Source organism: Micropterus dolomieu, linkage group LG23 (assembly GCF_021292245.1).
Source record: "Micropterus dolomieu isolate WLL.071019.BEF.003 ecotype Adirondacks linkage group LG23, ASM2129224v1, whole genome shotgun sequence".
Classification (NCBI taxonomy): domain Eukaryota; kingdom Metazoa; phylum Chordata; class Actinopteri; order Centrarchiformes; family Centrarchidae; genus Micropterus; species Micropterus dolomieu.
In genome coordinates this window covers 2,804,216-2,824,454 of record NC_060172.1, presented here as the reverse complement: position 1 = coordinate 2,824,454, position 20,239 = coordinate 2,804,216, and the positions used below count along the sequence as shown (strand labels likewise).

The window sequence follows — 20,239 nt, the reverse complement described above, 5'->3', positions numbered from 1 at the left end:
CCTTTGATGTACCCGGGCGGGCCTTTGATGTACCCGGGCTTGCTGTTTAGATATCTGGGCGGGCCTTTGATGTACCCGGGTGGGCCTTTGATGTACCCAGGCTTGCTGTTTAGATACCTGGGCGGGCCTTTGATGTACCCGGACTTGCTGTTTAGATACCCGGGCTTGCTGTTTAGATACCTGGGTGGGCCTCTGATGTACCCGGATGGGCCTTTGATGTACCCGGGCTTGCTGTTTAGATACCTGGGCGGGCCTTTGATGTACCCGGGCTTGCTGTTTAGATACCTGGGCGGGCCTTTGATGTACCCGGGCTTGCTGTTTAGATACCTGGGCGGGCCTTTGATGTACCCGGGCGGGCCTTTGATGTACCCGGGCTTGCTGTTTAGATACCTGGGCGGGCCTTTGATGTACCCGGGCTTGCTGTTTAGATACCTGGGCGGGCCTTTGATGTACCCGGGCGGGCCTTTGATGTACCCGGGCGGGCCTTTGATGTACCCGGGCTTGCTGTTTAGATATCTGGGCGGGCCTTTGATGTACCCGGGTGGGCCTTTGATGTACCCAGGCTTGCTGTTTAGATACCTGGGCGGGCCTTTGATGTATCCGGGCTTGCTGTTTAGATACCTGGGCGGGCCTTTGATGTACCCGGATGGGCCTTTGATGTACCCGGGCGGGCCTTTGAGATACCCGGGCGGGCCTTTGATGTACCCGGGCTTGCTGTTTAGATACCTGGGTGGGCCTTTGATGTACCCGGATGGGCCTTTGATGTACCCGGGCTTGCTGTTTAGATACCTGGGCGGGCCTTTGATGTACCCGGATGGGCCTTTGATGTACCCGGGCGGGCCTTTGAGATACCCGGGCGGGCCTTTGATGTACCCGGGCTTGCTGTTTAGATACCTGGGCGGGCCTTTGATGTACCCGGGCCGTGCCAGTACGATAATAATAGTTAATAATAGTCTATATGTGTGAAAACTCTGCAACCAGAGGTAACAATGGGGAAGAACGAGGATCGTACTCATAGAAATCAGTGTGGATGAAACGCAGCTCTACAGGTTGTTGTTATGGAAACTATGAAAGCGTGGATTGAAACTCCTGAACACAGCTGGGCGTGGTCATGTGGTGCAGACGGTGTACTACAGTACCAGTACATCACTTCTGTGCAGGGTGTAGGTAGGAAAGTGTGCAGGGAAAGCCTGATCTTTACACTGGGTCAAGTGTCTCTTTGAAGTGACACTGACGTTTTCTTTCTGGGCGTTAAGGCGTCGTGGTCGATATTTGGAGGTGTTAGTAGGTACTTGCTCAGGTGTTTGTTGGAAGATTCTTACACTTCTCCTCCGTCTTTGGTAAATTAAGAGACTTTTGTTGGGCAGTATGACCCTACATGTGGCTGTTTATACAGAGGAATGGTTCAAACCCCTGAGCTGCACATCTTTATGGTGTTTGGCTTAAAAGATTCAAGATCTATGTGATGAAAGACCTCGATTTATCAGGTGTATTAGTCACTGGATTAATCAGACATCAACAAATAAATCCATTTATTTTGTCTGTAAAAGCTTTTTCTCCTTTGACTTTCCTGAACGTTTACCACCCTGGTTTAAATGTGTTTTATAGTCTAAATATTAGCCTGTTAAAGTTCACCGTTTTATTCATAATGTCACCGTTTGATTCATTCACTTTTCTTTTTTCTTTCTCTTTTCACAGAACCAGACGTTGTGCAAAGGCCTCAATGAACTTCAGAACGGACAGGTATGGCTGGTCCTTCTTTACTCTTCACAGGGTGTCTCTGATGAAATGTGGATGTTATAATACAATATTCAGTTTCTAACACGACTCTGTCTTTAGGGAAAGAAGCTAGTATCACTATAGAAATGTACCTGAAGGAGAATCTACAGAGCGGGTGTGATTGTGTTGGTCGCTCTGCCTCTTTACACAAGGTCAGGCGTTGAATCATCCTCTTCAGCGGTGGAAGAAGAATGTCAGGGATTTTATTATTTATTGAAATGTTAGATTTGCTTGAGATGCTATTGAGTTTATATGGTGACGTTGCTGCTCTAGAAACAAGTTCCATTTAAAATACTCCTGATTCTGTTCTGAATTTAATCTTTTTTTAAATATTACATCCTTTAAAAAAGCAGTTATTTGGTCATGAATGAGAACTATTAGAGTATTGATAAGGAACAGAATTACTGGAAGAGCGGTACAGTAGTATCAATAAAATCCTAATGATATCTATCCCAGGAATATTAACTTTAGTCTTGTTGTTTATTAACTGCCAATAAGTTAAATAACTCGTATAGGAGCAAGTAAAAGTGACTTTGGGTCGGTAGAGTTCTGATGAGCAGGCCTGGACAAAAACACAACTTTATTCTCTGGTTTTACTGAAACTGGATCAGATCTGATCTGCTCTGCCTCCACTTTTGTTGATGTGTTTCTGGTTACTTTAGCAGCAGCAGCTACTCAGTTAGCCGTGCTGTTGCTGATTCTGCCCGGACTCGAAGCTCGGTGCTCCGCGGGTGTGTTGGTGTTTACGCATCTAACATTAGGACAGAAAGCTTTGGACCGCTGCTTCAGAACCAAATAACAGCAGCCAGAGGACATCAGAGGGAAATATTTCCTTTTCCTTCAGAAAAAAGCACTAAAATTATACACGATCATTGCTGAGCGGGAGTGGACGCAGCGGAGTCACATGACTACATGCAGTAGTATGTTTTTAATGGGAAAGTACATGAAAACACACAGCGGGGGAACATTAAGAAATCAAAAAGTTGGGTAGAGATTCTGAACTTATCTTTTTGATTGATCGTCCAGCCCAACGTTGATATCAAACGGACTTGTGCCTTCTACAGGAGCATACACTATCGTATCACACTCTCGTAGCTGATGGGGAGTCTAGATGGCCACGAAATTAAGGCTCATTATAAAAATGAGCGGGCTTGTTACTTCCCTGAACCTCTCTGTTGAGATTTATTGGTTGGGGGATTTTTGACGGTGTTATTGCAGAAGGAAGAGGAGGTCTGAAGCTGGAGGCAGGAAGTCTCAACAACAGTATCTGAGTGGAAGAAGCAGAGCAGATGTGAGGGCAAGCAGGGTGTTTCTGAGCGTTACAGAATCTGAACCTGAAATCAATAAGTCACGCTCTCAGATTGAAAGACATGCTCTCGAATAAAGATGGGAAAATAATCCCACGGTCACAAGACAGAAAGGTTGGAGAGCACAAGCACCTCAAATCAGTTTCCTTTTTTGGTTTGTTTGGAATCTTGTACAAGAACTTTAAAATCCTTTCCAACACTAAAAAAATGATCAAACAGAGTCGTCTAAGTGATCATTTTCCAAACTCTCTAAAGTTGGATGCCCTGTATTTGGCTTGCTGCTGTAGATCAGAGAGGAGGCAAACACCCTCCTCCTCCTCCTCCTCCTCCTCCGTGGATTGTAGAAAAGTGCACGGGGCAGTTTCCTTTGCGTCGGCCTGCACAGTTCGTCCTTTTCCTAAAGTGACAGGAAGCGTTGGTGACGGCGGTTCACTGCTGATGAATGTAAATGGCTTCTTCGGCTTCTTTCAGAGATCCGAGACAAAAGGGAGGTGAGTAAAGAAACACGTCGGTTTAATTTCAGAGCTGCGATTCATTACGGAGTGGAAGTCGATTTTGGCAGCTTTGCTTTTCTGAAAGGCCTCACATTTATTCTCTCCCCTGAGCTCTGGAAAATAAAAACCTAATTACAATGAATTTTGCGCTTTGTGATTGGTGGATAATTGTTGCAAGGCATCAGCGCATGCAACTTAGGCTGAATTTGTTTTACAGGTTTACCTTGTAAATAGGTAGATTTACAAGGTAAGGGTTCCCCCAGTTTTCCAGTCACGGAAAACGCATGAGAAATGAGTTGGAAAAAGGTAAAATGTCCTTGAATATCTTGTCTCATCCTGGAAAATAGTTTTAACCTGAGGTTGCGGCAGCGCTGGACGTTGGATGATCTGTTGGCCTGATTTGCCTTCAAAGGTTGAAGCTTTGTGATTGAACCCTGGCTGTGAGCGATGGTTTCAACATGTTGGGTATTATTAGGAAAGTTGGATAAGAATGAAGCTGGAGTCAAAACAACGAGCTATGAGCCTCAAACACGGGCTAAAAACGGTAACAGCAGTGTTTTGTGATCAGCTGTGTTAGTAAAGAGGTGTGATAAACTTTTTATTTATACCACGACGTTGTTATATTACCTGTTGTGACGAGTTCTTTAGAACATTGATTAACTTTTAATATTTGCACACCTCTGAAATATCCCGGTGTTTGACTGTATCACACTTGTGTATTAATACGCAAAGTTTGTTGTGAAGTTTAAATATAGTGTGGCGTGACACTGCAGAGAGCAACATGTCTGAATTAATCTGAATTTGTACGTTCTGGCCGAGGACCGCAGAGATTTAAAAAAAGCTAAGGTTCAGCAGAACGCTGGCATTAACTGAACAAAGAGTTAGTTACTGGTTCAGACAGCGGTGGTTAAAATATAATTCATAAGAAAAGCACTCGCCAAGTATAAAACACAAAGGGCTTTCTAAAGAAAACTATACAATGGAAATGGTATAAAAATGACACACATGTAATAGAAGATTTCATTGAAGTTACGACCACAGACTGTTTTTAAAACTTCAACACTTAACATCTACAGAAGTTTATTTTCCCAGGAAGTCCCATTGAGATCAAAAATCTTTTACAAGAGAGACCTGGCCAAGTTAGCAGCCATACATAAACACAACATATTCAAATGCTGCACAAACAACAAGACAAAATAAACAACAAAAAAATACATCTACTCAAACACAATGGCCTCTCAAGAGAAACACGTGCCGCCGCCTCTCAGATTTATCAATTGATATACACGTTTGTAATTTGATATCTTTTTGCAAATTATTCCATGCGCAGGGTGCATTATCACTCATTTAAAAGAAACCAGGAGGAGGAGCGTAGCTGGTGACCGGCAGAACTGAGACAGATAATACAGATGTACCAGTGCTGCTGTCTGCAGGTGGTCAGTGATGACCAACCCACCAGATCATAAAGAACGCAATGGTGACAGAGGGATGAGCGTAGACATGCTCAGGAGGCTGCCTGCAAATATAATCTGTCACCATAACCACAGACAGAAAAGTAGCTCCCACATGGGTTTTTTTGGCATTAAGAGTTAGATTTATTTCTAAAATAAAAGCGAGGCTTCACTCTGAGCTTCCTAACTACATTAGCAATATGTACATTAAATAAAAGTTTGTCTATCCATATACCAAAGTACTTGTACGAGAGCACCCTCTCAATCAGATGTAAATATGCTGTTATTGGTAATTTGTGCTTGACCTCATCCCTGTTTGTCACAGCAGCTGGAAAAGTCCTGGAAAATGATCTTTAGAAGAGAGTGGGAACCCTGACAGGGCAGGTTCCAACAGTGTGGCTGTTACCAGCACAGCTAATTAAAACCGCTTCTTGAGAGTCTTAACGAGCGCCGTTTCCATGATACCCACAAAAGTTAGCAGCGATATCTGCAGGAGGAAAAACACAGAAATCCCCTGGAGGGGTGGAACCAAACTGCCGCCGGCTATATTAACACAACAGACAAACACAAGCCCTTTTTTATTTATTTATTTGTTTGTTTTGTGGCTGAAGGCGCGCTGAGTGGCTGCCAAGGACCTCCTCCTGCCCTGTAATGAAGAGAACGCCGTGCAGCACCTTCCTTTGTTACCTCCCCAAGGCATAATTAGACACAGACCAGAGAGGGGGATCAATTCTGAACATCATAATACGACACAGAGTGAAGCTGTTAAAAGATCCTCTGGAGAGTTTTCGGAGCTTCTGCGGTGTTTAACAGCCAGTCAACATCAGCGCAGCAGGCTGCCGTCTTAATTCCCTAAAACAGAGTCATTGAGGACGGAACGAGCTCCCTGACCCTCCTTCATCCTGCTGTTTTTAAGCACCTGGGATAATGTTGTGTCACAGAATATCCCAGCATGCACCGAGGCACCCAGGACTGATCATTTACAGCCGACGGTCACATTAAGGGACGATTTAGATATTGATTGATCCGGAGATCGTCTTCCAGTGTGATGATTTAGTGGATTAAAACGGTTAAAACATAATTTGACGTTTAAGAGTCTGTCATCCAGAGACACCTTGACCTTTAAAGTGGAGTCTCTGTCCTCTGTAGGGGCGTCTCAGGGGACTCTGAGAGAAAAATATCTATCGAATCATTTGCAGCACACCTGCCCTAGAATGTAACTTCACGTCGCAGACCGCAGGAGCTGTGATTGGTGGGCTTGGTAGCGTTGCATTTCCTCCGAGCTGCCAGGAAGCGCTCCGTGCTTCGACGCCAGTTTTACTAGCGGCCGAACAAGGTTGATGTTTTCTTTTGAGCGTCAGCACCCCCTGGGACATGACTTGCTAGAAGTCTAGAAGATCCGCACGATTTTTGTTTTACCGTCATTTAATTTAGCGGAGAGCTAAACTGGAAGTCAGCACAGCGGAACACAGGAAACCCCACCGCCAGCTAGCGTTTTTAGCGGTGCAGCTGCAGTGTATAAACGCGCATGATGTCATGGCTACATGTGCAAGCCAGCCCCGCCCTAAAGCCCCCCCTGCTTCCTGGTCTCTGTTCCTCTAAATGGGACCATAATTTACTAAATGAACATCATGCTGTGTTGAAGAAGACTTGAAACTAGCGACTGAGACCAGAAACTCATCAGGAAAGTGTTTACTGAGGGAATAAATCAGCTGACAAGTAGAAACATTTTCTATACAGTCGAGTGGCGTCGCCCCCTGCTGGCTGCTGGAGAGGACGCAGGCTTCAGACCCGGCGGTTTCAGCCGTCTCAGGGCTTCGTATGAAGTCTTTATGATGGCGGCCTGTGCTGGAGCTCCATCGTGTCTCAGACTAAATCACCACCTGCAATGACTAAATTAAATATTGACTTCTCATATTGACTTGTAGATCTAATTTGAAGCGATTGCGGATGAGCAATAATGGTGCAGAAAAAAAGGGTGGGGGCAGCTTCGATGGGGGGCTGTCGGTTGTAAAGGACGCCGTAATTGGCTGGATTGAGCGAATCATTGAGTTGGAGAGGGAACTAGTTCAGGCAGGGTCACGCCGTGTGTTCGGTACGGCGAGCACTCACACCTGTGTTTCATGATTCAATCAGCGGCGGTGCTGCAGAGAGGAATCAAAAAGAGAGAAAGGGAGCGTGATTGAAAACGTTTGCTCTGGAGGACCTGATGGTTCAGGACCAGCTGAGTCGATGGCGGCAGCAGGCAGTGGGACAGACGTAGAGAGGGGAAATAAATGAAAGAAAACGTCTTGTGCTGATAGGAGGGCCCCCGCAGCCTCCAAAAGGCCCCCACGCCGCCGTCCAAGTATCCTCCATCCTCCTCCAGCGAGCCGACCGGAGAGGAAAACTCATCTCAGACGCACTGCAGCGGCTTTCATTCAGATCCACTCTGTCATTATTTGCCCGCTGGCCTCAAACCAAACACACTGATATTGAAAGTCGTCACACTCGGCGAGGCGAGGAGGAGGAGGAGGAGGAGGAGGAAGCAGCCACAGAAAGAGAGAGGAGATGTGAGGCTCCACACCTCCTCCAGAAACTGTGATAAGAAGGTTTCAGTCAGGAGAGCGTTTAAAGGGAGGCGCCCCTGACGTTTGAACGGTTCTGTGTTAAGGAACAGACACGAACTGTAGAAACGGTGATAAACAACAACAGAACATCAGATACGAGGCCGTGAGCGGGGCCTTCACGCCTCGGCGGGCGGCAGCAGGTCTTCAGGTTCATGTCTTAGTCCTGGCCTCGTCTGACACGGAGCTTAATTACACGCCATATGCCGAGTCTGCCAACCAACGTTTGCTTAACCGCAGTCTCTCTGTTTTCGGACAAAACGCTTCATTTAAACCGCCCCCCCCCCCCCCCCCCCCCCCCCCCCCCCCCCCGCCCCCACTCGACGATGTGTCCTCGGCACGTTCTGCAACCACACGTCAGTCAGGCTTCAGCGCTCAGAGGTGGTTGCGGTTGTTGAGATGCGGCTGAGTAAGTAGGAAAGAAAGACGGTGACGTGCCGCATACATACATCTTTAACACGGAGGCTTCACTCTGGTCCAGGTCTGATGTTTGGACGAGGAGGAGAATCTTATCGTACAGACGTCTTCTTCTCGTGTCATTACATTTACTCGTCGCCATCTTGAGATTAAATCTTCAGGCCAAGACTTACTGTAACACTATCTTTAGACATCAGGTTTCTGAAACGACTGGCCGATCACTCCTTTAATTTGGGTGGAGAGAAAATGATTCTTCAGATTTGATTTGTGACGATCATCACATTTTATCCACTATTAGGATTAAAACTTTAGAAAACGTACAGAGAAATTGTATCCTGGTGCATTATGGGGAATGTATTTTACTCAACTTAACTGAAGCCCAGGACTAAATGGAGGGAGTTTAAATGAACCTGTAATGCTGCTGCTGTGGTGGCGCAGGATCTGGAGAGGACCGCTCGAGTATTTAAGGTTTGAGGCCTGACCCAGCTGTCAGTTAGAGGGTCCTCTGGATGCAGGATGTTCCCTCAGACCTGGTTCAGCAGACACACGGGAACTCAAACGTGACGCCTGCTGAAGCTCCAGGTACGCCTACATTTTTACTTCTCTTCCTTTGGGCTAATGGAGACGGCAGTTAAGTCTCCTTCTGCCGCCACTGGCCGAGTTTCATTCTGGTTTGTTGTAAGAAAATAAATACGCAGGATTCTTCAGCTGCAGTACATTTAAATATTCTCTAATATTGATGGTTAAAAAGTCTGATGTGTCATGAATAGGCAGCGGTGGAGTATTCAGATCCTTTACTTAAGTAAAAGTACTAATACATCACTGTAAAAATACTCTGTTACAAGTAAAAGTTCTGCATTGAAGTAAAAGTATGTAAGTATAATCAGGAAAATGTACTTAAAGTAGTAAAAGTACTCTTGCAGAAAGAAAAATGTGATATTAGATAATTAGATCAGATTATTCTTCATGCATTCATGTAAAAGCAGGATTTTACTGCTGTAGCTCATTGAGGAGAAACTATTTTGTTAATTAATGTTTGTTTTCATTATGGACTAATCTGCCGATTATTTTCTCCATTAATCGATTGTAAAAACTTGAGAAACACAATTCTTGTTTTATTAATCTAAACCTGAAAAAGATTAAAAATAAATTAAAATAATAAAAAGGAAAATCTGCCATGAAACCTTGAAAGCATGAAGTGTTTTTTATGAAAAATGACTTCATCAAAATACTAGCTGGAGTTTAATTTCTATCAAAACATGATATTTTATAAACTCTTCATGTGTTTGTAAAGTAAGTGAAGCTGTCAGATAAATGTAGGGAAGTAAAAAGTCCAACGTCTCCCTCTGAGACGGAGCAGGAGGAGGAAGAGGCGTGAAAAGAAAAGACCCTTCTAATGAAAATGAAATATTCTGCTTAATAAATAATTACAGAAATCTCAGTTAGTAACAGTAATTAGTAAGAGTGGAAGTAGTTTTTCCGCTGGGGGGGGAGGAGGGAGGGCCGGCACGTCCCCGCCACTACTATCAGATCCAGAACTTCACCATAACTGAGCTTTGTCGATCCGACGGCTGATGGAGGCCGGGGGGCCCCCAGCCTGTGCTGCAGCGAGGCCCCTCCCCTGCACGGGTTAGTGTGTCGGGATGTTTCGTCTCTGCCTCGGGCCCCCTCAGTAGAGAGGGGGGGGTTGGAGAGGGACATTAAACCCTCCCTTTGTCCCCTCAGGGCCCCCGGGGGTCTGCAGGAAGTTCTCAAATATCTGTGGTTCTGCAGACAGCAGATGTTCCGTTGTTGCACCGACGCTGCTGCTCGAACCAAACTTCATGAGCGTTTCTTTCCTCTGTAATCAAAGTTAACTTCCTTTAAACAGGTGGAAATATTTCTACCTGTTTTCAAGGCTGATCTTTTCTAAAATGTTCTGGAGACAAGTTTTCTTTTTGAAACTGGTTGAAATAATATTCAAACTGTCTTTAAGATGATGAAGAGAAATAGTTTATTTTGACAGAAGGTTAATTTGACATTTACTTGTCAAAGGGCAGTAAAACAATAATGATGATTATCAAGATATAATTTTCCCCAATAACAAAATAAATGTTCTATAAAAGTTGGAATTAATTCAGCTGAATCACGAATGAATCGCCACCTAATTTTTCTATTAAGATATTTCTGTTGTTGAGGAAAAGTGACATTTTACTGACAGATTTAACCACAACAGCTTTGAATGTTCTGCCTCCTCCTCAAGTGTTTGTCCCGACCCCAAAGAAAAGTTTACTCACTCTGGAGCAAAAATCTGCCTTTTAACCTGAACCTGATAAAGATTTGACATTTATCCTGATAGTTATCGCCCAGCACTACTCGAGCATTTAGAAATAGTCAGAATTGGACATTTTGTTCTGCAGTCTGAAGAAACCAAATATGGCCACAAGGTAAAGATACCTCAGTGTGTTCACCAGACTTTTTACACTTTCCCGCCTTCACCGGGGTTGTTTTTCTAATCCATCAATGTGTCATGTGTCTTAGAAACACCAAATATTCCAAGCAGTCTTTTAAAAATAGTCTTTACAGAATTTAAATACGAGTTAGCACAAGATAAACAACATTGCAACCAAGTTACAAAGTGCAAAGACAATAAAACACATTTAAAACAGAGAAGAAGATACACAAGAAAAGCAAGGAAACACTTTAAATACAGTTAAAATACAATTAAATACAAGTAAAACCAACTAAAACCAGGAAAGCCTCTCCTGAAGTTAGTTTTAAGAAGGGATGTAACGAGTTCTCTGATGTCCTCCGGCAGGCAGTTCCAGGGCCTCGGGGCCCCGACTGTAAATGCTTTCTGTCCCCTTTGTACTGAACGTTATGCTTCAAAACGCACCATAATTAAACTGTCTTACATGTTTTTAACACAAATTAACTTCAGGTCAATCAATATTTGACCAACAACACCTCTTTTTGCGGTTTGTGTGTTCGCAAAGAAAGAAACTTTAAACAGATTCACTGATATTCACACGTTCTTGTGAGCAGTTTTAATCAGTCGGGGGTTAATAAAAGCAAAATATATCCAGAACAAAGAGGTTCAGACACGATATTTAAACTATAAATGTTGTGAAACGAAAGCATGACGGAGGATAGAAACGCTCTCAGAATGTTTTTCCATCTGAATATTCAGATTTCCCAGATTCCCCTCGGTGCAGTCAGAGTTTGTGTTTGAGCACCTGGTGGCGTTCAGGTGAACTGCAGCTTCGGGACATTTCATCACTCAGTAATCCGACTCGGAGGTGGTCTCTTGGTGTATGTGCGCTGAAGTGTGCGTTGAAGTGTGTGGTCGCCGCTCTTTGTGGCTGCATCTGTCTGCCTCTATTGTTTGCAGGGGTCCATCTGCCGGGCCTCCAGCTCAGCCCCTCCTCCCCCTGTTCAGGCAACAAACACCCCCAGCCTCTCTCTCTCTCTCTCTCTCTCTAGGAAAGCCAGCTGTCCCCCTCTTCCTCTCTGCTGTCGCTCCATCAGTGAGCTTTAGTGTTCAGAAACCTGGTTGATCAAAGGTCGAAGAGATCAGCGTTTAACTCTCATGCTAACACAAAATAAACCCTTTGCTGTGATTTACCTGCAGGTCTGTCGGCAGGCGTGTGTTCTCAAACACGCACTTTGTCCTTTTCTTGTTCGGCTCGATCGGTCTGTGCGACTCAAACGTGTTCACGGTAAAGAACGGCGATATCTGGAATCAAGTAACAGACACAAGACACATGTTTTCTGAGCTGACCAGCTAGTTTAACTTCCCCTCTTACTTTTCTCCAAACAAAATCCAGTTTTGTAGAGTTTCCGGCCCGACTGTGGATATGTAAATAGGAAAGAGTAGAAACTAGTTTCACTGCAGAGACTTAAATGAAATAACAGATGGTTCCTTAACTGTCATCGAGCTAAAATGAGAAATCTAATTGTCAGTCAAGAAATTCCAAACCTTCTCCAGCTCGAGCTTCTCATGTGAGGGTTCGCTGCTTGTAGACTAAACAAAGCATCTGACGTCTTCCTCTCATTCATAGAAGACACCAGCTGTAATCCAGTCCGGGTGTTGACGTATTCAGGGTGTTGTGACGTTTCCCTCCTGACAAATGGACATGATGAAAGCTGAGACAGGTCATCACGCTGGGCTGTAAACTCCTTGTGTTAGACATTGACTGGGTTTGATTTATATTCTGATCAATAGCTCAGAATGAATGAAAAGTGAGTATTGATCACTGAGCTGGAAAAAAAGTCATAAACACAACATAAGTAGAATATACTCGCTCGGTTTGGGATGATTGAGTTTGGTGTATTTATGGACGAGTTGGCGGCGTCGTCGCTTATTGATCTCTGCTTCTGAAGGTATTTGTAGTATTGGGCTGTTTGCTGTACTGTGAGTCTTGCTGATATAATGTGACATGAGTTTTCTTGACTTGGATATTATCATTTTTATTTATTATTAATTCTTCATATTAAAGATAATTCTAACATTTGTAAGTTAACGTTGGGTAAGCGAGAAAGTGATGCAGCTAATAGGGGTGGGAATCACCAGAGGCCCTGATACGATGTTATCGCGATACTTATGTCCCGCTGAGATATTATCATGATTTTAAAAACAATGCTATATATTGCAGTTTATTATCTTTTTTCCAACTTCAGATTGTGTCCCTAAAGGAAAACTCTTTTTCTATTGGACTGAAAAAGCAATTGATTTTATTACTATAGCACCAAAAAGTAAAATTCTCATGTACAATTTATATAATAAAAGTTTGATACTTGACGATACTTGCGTATCGCGATACTATGCTGTATCGCGATATCTACCTCATGTTAACCACCTCAACTCTACTCGCCTTTTCGCCTGGTACTTTTTTTCGTACCACCTCTGTCGAGGTTCTAAGCTAGCTGACGCGATACTAAAACGTGACGTGAAAACACTGCAGACTGCCGATTGGTTGGAGAGATTTGACGACAGAAACGTGTCTGAAATGCCGTCGCGTTTCCAGCTGAGCCGCTGCTGCTAACGTTAGCTCAGGTCAGCTGCTCAGTTAGTTTTTAGTTCAGGATTCCTTCCGTGTTGACCGTTCAGGAGTTTCTACCAGGAGCCGAATCACCAGCTGCTCATTAAAACGTTAAAAATTGGAAATGTTTTAATGTCAGGTAGAACGCAAACAGAACTTTTACTTTTTACGTATCGGGCCGGTCCCGCTCCGGACCTGCTGATCTGGGTTCTTTATCTGCAGAGGACGGGACGCACAAGCGGGTCGAGTTGAGCCGGAACCAGCAATGGTACCAAGAGGATTTCAGTGTTTGTGCGTCTTTTACTTTTTGGCAGTTGAAACTCAAGCAACACACAGGTCTCATATTAAATGTACTAGAGGTAAAAAGTACTTCCTTAAATGAAATACAGTGAAGTATAAAGTAGCTTAATCTGCCTCGACTTTTACCGCCTCGTCCTCCGCCGTCGCAGCAGGGAAGATAAAACCAACAGAAGCGCCTCGTTTTGCTCAACAGATGTCCTTAATCCGGCTAATCCAACATGTTAAACGGTTGTTTTCTCTGCAGCGAGCACAGGGCGCCGACCCTGGCACCGAAGCTTCCCACGGGCCAGTTGGACTCCCTCAGACCCCCTCCGGTCCTGGTCTAGGGCTCCCAGCCCCCCCCCCCCGCCGCCACACTGCCAAGTAGAGGCTGAATTAATAAAGTGTCTGTTCCTGCGGCCATATGTGAGATTATTTCTGACAGAGAGGAAGAAAAATATCACTTTTTAGATTCATTTTGGCCTCAGAATATTCCACCATCAGAAAAACAGATGAATTTCAAAATAAAGGTCTCAGCTTTTTGCTCCTGCTGATTCACCCGTGTCCAGTCCTTCTCAGCAGAACAGGAAACTCCTCTGATTGGTCAGTCCCATAATCCATCTTTGTTTTGTCATATCGACTGCACCAATATGAACCAGCGCTGCTCAGAAATGACCGTTCAGCGTTTACGACCTTCAATAAAATCACACCACACACACACAACACGGCGCCCTGCGGGTGATAAATCCTTCCTCTACATTAGTAATTTGTCCCCTCAAATTTCAAATCACTCGCTTAAATAACTTTTTATTCCCGCAGTTTTAGTAATTCATGCCCTCAAATGACTCGATGCGTTCCCTCAGATTAATAATTTGTGTCCTCCGATGACTAAATCATGGTCTGAAATGACTTCATTTACCCACCGGCTTCCTTCAGCCACCACGAGGTCCAAAGCGTCCGAGCAGAGAGAGCAGAGAGAGCAGAGAGAGCGTCTGTCACCGGAGTTTACACTGAAATGTCATTTTAAGGCAGGGCGAGGAGCTAGGAGGAGTAACAGCCGTTAGATCATGGTGAGGAAGGTCAGCTTCACGGTGTGGACAGTAACGGGCAAAACATACAAACATGTATTTATACACAAGACGCCAAATACCCTGGATTTAAGTGTATAAAAATACAGATCCACCGACTCAGCCGATTGGACAGTGTTGGAGAGCAACAGCTTTTCTGATGCGATGAATCGCCCAGATGAAGGTTAGTTTTACAGTTTGACTCTGAAACTCTTTATTATCCAAGGAAGGTTAAAATCAGCTGGACTTCTTCACTTCTGACTGAGCGGAAGGGAAAGTCGGCTGTTTAAACTGACCCAAACTCCATTTAGAAAACCAGCATTTTAAAACATGTTGGCTCGTCATTTTGCAGACGGACGTGACAAAGCGTGAGTTCATATGTTAAAGAAACCCGCCTCAGTGTATCGTTACGTCGGCATCGCCTGCATCGGTTTATTGCAGTTTAACCCTCCCCTGCACAGCCTGGCCCTGTACTAAGTTTATATATTTGACATTGATCATGAGATATGAGGTGGACAGTTGGGGGGGGGGGGGGTTATTAAAGGAAGACCATCGACATGAGCATCTGGTGTGAGTGAGTTATTATTTATTTACATTTATTTAACCCGAAATAAACTCATTGAGGTTAAAAATCTCTTTTCCAAGAGCGTGCTGGCCAAAGACGGGCAGCAGCACGATTAACAAGGTGGCAGACATTAAAACGTTTAACAATTTAGGATGGGAATAATTAGCGAGTTACAAGGTCATAAAATAAATATTTACCACATGAAATAAACAACAAGGACCATCCCAGTAATCAATCATAACGTCTACAGCCAGTGTTCACAGCCTCCTCATTTAAAAGTACTTTGAAAGCGACCAGTGAAAGCGGCTCCTGAAGATTCAGGACATTTAGCAGCTGATTCCAAGAGAGCCGCATGCTGAAACGCTCCTTTTCTCAATTCGGTCCGGACACGAGGGACAGATAACAGTAATAAGTCCTCAGAACGAAGACAGTATCTCCCTGGACCTTTCTTTTGGATGTAGGTTTGTAGGTCTGGGGGACGCAGACCGACCGACCCCATCAAACAAACGGTATCCAACAGTTTCAGCCTTTGACTGGATGCATGCGTGTATGTAACATCGCCACAGTCCAGCACTGACATGAAAGTGGCAGCAACAACTCTCCTTTTGGCCTTAAAACAAAAACCCAGTTTCAGCTTCAGCTGCTGAAGTTTTGTTTTGTCGTCATTCAAAACAAGTTTTAAAAGTTTTGGATGTTTAGACACTAATAACCTGAGAGTAACAAATGTGTTTTAACATTTTCATTTTTCAAATATATATATTTAAAAAGTTAGTTTTGCTGCCTCAGAGCAACGTTATGCAGCCTGGCTAGTTTTCATTCTCATTCAAATCCTGCGTTGCACAGAGAGAGACGAGCCAGTGGTGGGAAGTCAAGGACAATATTTTCAACTGGAACATTCCTAATAAATGTTGAGACAATATTTAATTATTCTCGGTGGTTTAAAACCCAAACTGCATAGTGTGCCCTGAGGCAACAAAATAAAATCTGCCAAGAGGGGTTTATATTTTTTATTTTATTTTGTTCATTTGTTATCTCAAGTTCTTTTTTCTGTTAAGTGCAAAAACTACTCTGGGTTCTTACGGCTGTAGTAAACCAGATTAAAGGCAAATATTCAATACTATGAATTTGATAAGCCACCTAAAAAACAAACACCCTGAATACAGTGAGTTCACTCAGATAACTCACACTGGAGTTCTTTTAAAAGGAGAATTTAATGTGCTTGACTGTTTAACTGTATTATCTAGGAACATACGAGCATCGGATCAAAAAAACTTGACCAGTTTCAACCCTAGTTATTGTTGTAACCCAGTTCTTCTGGTGTCTTCAGTCGGTTCCTGCTGGAGGAGGGTCGACGGCCTGTAATCTGACTTTGTTATTGCGGCTGAGTGTAAATGAAAGTGTCTTAAATCTCACCTGGGTTTTATTCAGACACTTGAGATGACATGTGGATTGCGGCCAGTGCATTAAAGCCTCGGCCCGACCCGCACACGGAGACACTAACCGTCCGTTTAATCAGCACCAATAACGTCCGCCGCTGCTCTTTCTGCCATTTTTCATTCTCTTATTATCTGCGATTAGGAGAGACGATCAGCGGCTCTGTAATTTCTCCTCGGCTCTTCACTTAATACAGACTTTGACCTTTCAGCGGGTCGGGGTTGTCGCTGCAGCTGGTCGATATCCCCCCCCCCCCCACCGCTCTCGCTGAAGGTGCTTTTGGGCCGATCCGTCTGCAAACAAATGTCTTCATTACAGCGGCGGCCACCGCTCGGGTGTCGCAGGTGAGCGGACTGCAGTGTGTTGTTGAATTAGATTCTCTGAAGCACTTGAGAGTGAATACTGAATGAATACATGTAGTTTGATCGTATGTGTTCCTCTCTTTTCACTAGGTTTTATGTTGCGTCTACTTTGCCAGCGTGGGAGTTCTGGGTGTAGAAGCTCTGAATGTTAATGACCATTTCAGCGTTTACCTTCAGTATCTCCTAAACGTTCCTCAGCATACAAACACAGGAGCCTCCTGGTTAATTAGCCATACTGCGTCTTTAAATGTTCTGCAGGCAGGCAGTCGTTCTTCAGACTGTTTGAACTTGATGTTTTTGGGACATATAACTAAAAATGGCGTGCAAGCGCTGTGCATGTAGTTACAGCCAGGGTAAATGTTACACACCGTACAGATAGACCTAAATGTACATGCAAGAAAACTGTATATAAAAAGAATTGCATGGATATAAACACCTGTAACATCTACCAAACACACATCTAACACCAAGAGCCACAGTTACAGAAATGTCACCGCAGACCCACGCAGGACCTCATCTTTTCTAATTTGCTAAAATGAAGAAGATCCCTAATCCAGGCCTCATCTGACGGGGGGAGCCGGTGACTGAACCGTGACTGGACCAGAGGGCACCTGATGATGCTTTAAAGATATTGCACCAGTAGTTTCAGGACCAGAGCAGAGTCGGCACCGATCACAAAGAGGGTCAGTGTCGGGGTAAATCTGAGAGGGCTGAAGAGCTATAACACCTTTAGACGCAGGAGGTGGCGACAGGAAAGTGGCGCGGTTTAAAGGCCGAGTGGGAAACGGGGACCTTTAGATATCTAAAATCTACTTTTTGGGACTGACAGACAGTTTGAATGAATCCAACTTTTGGTTTGGTGGATGTGTCTAAATACTGCGGTCACACGTCTTTCACACCCTCCATTATTGTATTTTTATATAATGAATAAATAGATACCAATAAGATCAATAACATGGATACATCGTCCAGGATTTTTCAAGAATTGTTTGGTGAAAATCATCTTTTTATTTGGTGTGGTGAGTTTTCCACCTCAGCCAAGAGGGAAAAAAACTATTTTAATTTCCATTTAGATCAGTTAGTTTATAAATTCAAGGTTTACATTCAAACACTGATGCTGGAGCCAAAAACCAACCAGAAGATCAAATTTCCCTTCAGTATAAAAGCATCAGCAGAGCTGCTCCTCGCCTGCTGGGCCTCTTTCCCCGCCGTCGGTGGCGAGGCGAATCCCCTCCTCTCTCCCCGAGGCTGATGGGAAGTGACAGGCAGCGGGCCGGGGTCACACACATGAAGACGGCGCCGCAACACAAACCGAGCAGTTATTAAAACGAGTCCTTAACAAACCCCCCAGAGGATTCACTCGCATCAAGCTCCTTCTTCTTCTCTTGTTTTCATTTCCATACCGGCTCTCCTGCTGTGTGGGCTGCGAGCTGCGACGCTGATGGAGTGACGAGTCTCTATAGCAACATTTCTCTGCGAGCTCGTGAAATAAAGACCGGCTGCCCCTGAACAAACATCGCTGTGGAATCTGGGAGGCAGACCCGAGCCCGGCTGAAGGCCAGTTTAACTTGTAATAAACGCAGAGAGGGGTGTGGCGCCCTGCAGACGGGGAGCGTTAGATTTGATCATTTATTTTTTATTGAGAGGAGCTGCGGCGAGAGGCGGCGGCGTGTCACAACACCCTCGATTACATTTCAGTTCTTCAACAAATCAACACGTCCTCGCTCTGCGGCGTGGACCCACACGCTTTTATCATCTTCCATTCATCTGCGGCGGCTCTGTCACTTCTGAAAACCCAATTAGCATAGATTGGCGATTGAAATCTCGGCGATGATGATGATGATAGCTGGAAACAGGCGGCGGCCTCGGCTCTGTTTCTGTTTTGGTATTCAGTCGGTGAAATGTCTTCTGGGCACTTTGCTGAAAAAGTTAATTGAAGATAAACAAAACCAGAGTTTGATGCTGCTGCTGTGATATCCTGTTTTGTTCTGGGCTCCAAAAAATAAAAGAAATCAAAAGAACCTGAAGGCAGCACGCCGCTGGAAAACAAAGTGATTATGGTAGTGATCGATTAAAAAGAAGCATTGTCACTAATTCTGTTTTTGTAATTAAAGTTTCTCTCTTTGGGCCTGTTTACTCTCTAATCTTCAGGATATGATGATAACTTTTCTTTCTCTAGAAAAGGATTTACAGTTTTAGTCGTCGTCTTTGCAGGACGTGTTGAAGTTCATTGACACTAAAACGCTAAAGTAGATGTGACCTGAATAATTAGTGAGTAATAATATTTCTGCTAAAAAGAGAACTCTAATAGTTATTAACTAATTATTTCCCAATGCTACCACCTCGCTGTTTTCTTACACAACAGGAATGGGGATGCTGAGATTCACCGATTTTGCAACGTGCACCAGCAGAAAAGTTCCAGATGTGATTGCCTCAATAAAAAAGTGCACAATTTGGGCTGAACTTCTCTGACTGTGTCGTTTCAGTAAAATCCTATTTATTTAAAGTATCAGTAGAAGCTCAGTGCTTTTTAATATCTGTTGCCAATAATTCAACATTTAGATTGATTCCTCCACGTTTGTCAGCTGCTACGGAGGCTGAGGGGTGTCACATTATAAAATACCTACAAGTCAAATGTTGCTGACGCTTTTCAGGACAGACTGACGACTTACGAGACGCGTGCAGTTTGCGAAATATGCCGTGTGGCTAGAAAGTAGCTCACCTGAAGCGGCGACGTGGTGTGATGAGGTTCAGCTCTAACAAGACCAGTGAACAAAATGCTGAGTGGTTATAAAACTGTAACTGGAGACGGAGAACAGGAAAGAAGAACTGGTTTAAGGCAAAGTCAAAGTATTTATAGGCAAATGCCGCCACTCGGCAGCCATCTTGGTAACGCCTCCAGTTACTTGGTGTCTATAACTGAAAGGGCCGGAACTGCACCTTCACTGGTCACCGGGACGTAAAACCTGAACGAGTTTGAGGACCTTGACCCAAAATAAGGTTTAAGTTCTACTGCACATGTGCGAGGTTTCACCGACTTCATCTACGGCTCTGTCCAGAGCGCCGGGGACGTGACGCCGGGAGCTCGTCTCACCAGAGCGCTTGAACAAATGCTAAGCTAACTGACGTTATGGTCGGCATACACTGTACTTACTTGTCAGGCAGTTGGCCTTTTTTTGGCGGACATGTAGTTCATCTGATCAACTGGCTTTCTAGAGGGAGGGGCGGGACATGTGCGTACAACCGCCATCTTTGGCGTTACGGCCTTTCCCCATAGAGTTTTATCCAGGATTCGTTTAGTCTTTTCCCTTGAACCGTCTCTGGCGAGGTCCGGGTCCGGTTGTATTTTATGTTTCGTCAGATTAAGTCTTCAGAGGTCAAAAATAAACTGCATAAATGAGATAAAGTAAAAATGGCAGTTTCTTTTTGGTGATTAATAATTTGGTGTTTGCTTTAG

General features: G+C 44.2%; 1 protein-coding gene and 1 long non-coding RNA gene across 3 annotated transcripts in view; one reads left to right on the top strand and one right to left on the bottom strand.

Annotated features, from left to right (window-relative positions):
• The window catches only part of phf21b (PHD finger protein 21B), a 98,391-nt gene that overhangs the window by 42,018 nt on the left and 36,134 nt on the right, over positions 1–20,239 (top strand). The window contains exon 3 of the mRNA XM_046039461.1: positions 1,699–1,743. Within this exon, the coding sequence (XP_045895417.1) occupies positions 1,699–1,743 (45 nt within the window). The remainder of the gene's footprint in view (positions 1–1,698; positions 1,744–20,239) is intronic.
• On the bottom strand, positions 11,491–20,221 carry LOC123962960. Of its 2 annotated transcripts, none has more exons than XR_006823115.1 (4): positions 19,937–20,221; positions 12,013–12,156; positions 11,659–11,769; positions 11,491–11,582 (listed from the first exon to the last, which is right to left on the bottom strand). It is a non-coding gene; the product is annotated as an uncharacterized LOC123962960 (long non-coding RNA). The 2 variants fall into 2 exon arrangements; XR_006823114.1 differs by lacking the exon at positions 19,937–20,221 and adding an exon at positions 19,505–19,888.